This window comes from Bactrocera latifrons, unplaced genomic scaffold (genome assembly GCF_001853355.1).
Source record: "Bactrocera latifrons isolate USDA-ARS-PBARC rearing strain unplaced genomic scaffold, ASM185335v1 scaffold_61, whole genome shotgun sequence".
Classification (NCBI taxonomy): Eukaryota; Metazoa; Arthropoda; class Insecta; order Diptera; family Tephritidae; genus Bactrocera; species Bactrocera latifrons.
The window spans coordinates 1236923-1239057 of NW_017537279.1; the positions used below are offsets into that span (position 1 = coordinate 1236923).

At 37.6% G+C, this 2135-nt stretch overlaps 1 protein-coding gene across 1 annotated transcript in view; it reads right to left on the reverse strand.

The window, feature by feature from the left end:
* LOC108975082 (chitinase-like protein Idgf5) overlaps nt 1-40 on the reverse strand; it is a 1319-nt gene extending 1279 nt beyond the window's left edge. The window contains exon 1 of the mRNA XM_018943351.1: nt 13-40. Coding sequence (XP_018798896.1) covers nt 13-40 — 28 coding nt within the window. The remainder of the gene's footprint in view (nt 1-12) is intronic.
* Nucleotides 41-2135: the final 2095 nt, after the last annotated feature.

Here is a 2135-nt window from a genome sequence, read left to right on the forward strand (position 1 = left end):
ATATGTACATACGGCGCTGATAACCTTGGAATATATACATATAAATAAGTATTCGGATTTCTATAAGTGCCTTTACATAGATAATGAGCCATACAAAGGGTGTTTATTTTGAGCGCCTGGCTTTCAATGTGTCAATACTTTGAATTTAATTTCGAAGACGTTTGCAAATCGTGCAAAATTATTACCGAAGTAATGGTGCGGTTCGCAGCAAGCGCTGTGTCCAACATTCGGACTATTTCGAACTAGATGGCCACCGTTGCTAATTTTCACAAGAAAATTTTAGTTTACATTTGAAGATAATTTTTTGTTGCATGATGATAATCCAGAAACAATTGTTGAGACGCCATTACATCCTAAGAAAGCAACTGTTTGGTGTGTTCTATGAACAGTGGAATGCATTGGTCCATATTTCTTCAATGGTAAAGCTGTTCATAATGCTAAAACCAACTGGAATTTAATTTAGTTTTAACATTAAGGACTTTTTAGTATCCGAATTCACTTGAGAGTGGCCAGAAACGATTCTTTTACATAAGACTCCAGCAGCGCACACCTTGCGGTCCTAGGCCAAGTATCCTTTGGGTAGCCAAAGAATAGGATAAGGCTGATCGACTTCGCCAGTGCACAAAATATGGTTATCTTTAGTACTATAATAGATTCCAGCATATAAAAATACATCAATCTACGTAGCTGCCTCCGGATCGAAAAGCCATCGACTAGATCGTTCATGTTGTGATAGACGGAAGACATTTCTCCAGTATACTAGACGTAAGTACGCTCCGAGGTCATCGACTCGGTCCACTATATTGTCAACAACTTGGTATAAGGAACTGTGGACGGCATTTCAAGCATTTTTTCAAAAAAAGAGCAAAGGAACGGCGAAAATACTCCAGGTCTGAAAGTATTCGACGCAGTACCCACCGGGGGAAGCAGAGGAAGAGGAAGACCTCCACTGGCTTTTCTTGGAATCTCTAGTTGGTGCCACGGAGCGGTAAGAGGAAACGATTTGTTCCAGTCACGAGTATTGAGTCTGTTAGACACTGCTCCATATATGCTCCTTTGATTTTAAATATTTATTTTGTACATGTGTATTTTTATAAAATATTAAAGACACACGAGTACTTATACCCACACAATGTCATCAATAATCATAAGAATCTCCGTGTAAGCTAACCTCTTATACACATCTAGATGTGTATAAGAGACAGACCATATGTATATGCTCCTTTGATTTTCAATATTTATTTTGTACACATATTTTTATATAGTATTAAAGACACACGAGTACTTATACCCACACAATGTCATCAATAATCATAAGAATCTCCGTGTAAGCTAACCTTCTCTAAATTGGCTGGCTGAGTCATAATAACAGACCATTTTGGCTGCTTCTATTGACGCGATTAGCAGAGTTATTAGCAAAAATGTCACATTCAACATYTTATTATGATAATTATGTTATTTTATGAARATTATTTTGATTTTATTAAAATGTACTGCACAGTTCGAATGAATAAATTAAACTGAGATCGCTTCTCAGTTGGCTGTTGGAAGAACGATTTGAAATTTCATAAGCAAACCGGGCCTTATCAGTTATTATGAAATATAACAAGAAACGTAGACATAAGTTGGCCTCAACCGAACATTTCAAACTCTCTCATTGCGACAAAAGAGTACCCGGAAATTATAAATAAAACGCAGAATATTCGTCTAGCATATCATCGTGTAAAATACGTAAATTGTTCTTCTACAATTCGGGCCGTTTTCGAAGGATTTTCTCACGCAAACGCCTCAATACTTCCAAATAGAACTCTTTATTGACCATATGTCCCGCAACAATGAGCATCATCTTGATTTTTGAGCGGCTTTGGGGTGGTTTGGTTTCGTCCAAAGATACCTGTGTATGTACTCCTTTCAAAAACAAATCAGCTTTATCGGGACGAGTCGAGCAAGAACGTGTTTCATATCGAAAATTTCCACCAAAATCATTCGAACGGACTCAGGAGAGATGTCGAGCTTTCCTGCCATCTCTCTAATACTTACTGACATATCCTACACTTTCTTAATATTTTCATCAGTTGCAGAGGTCGAAGGTCGTCCAGAATGAGACATTCCTTCAACGATCTGTTCACCCTCTT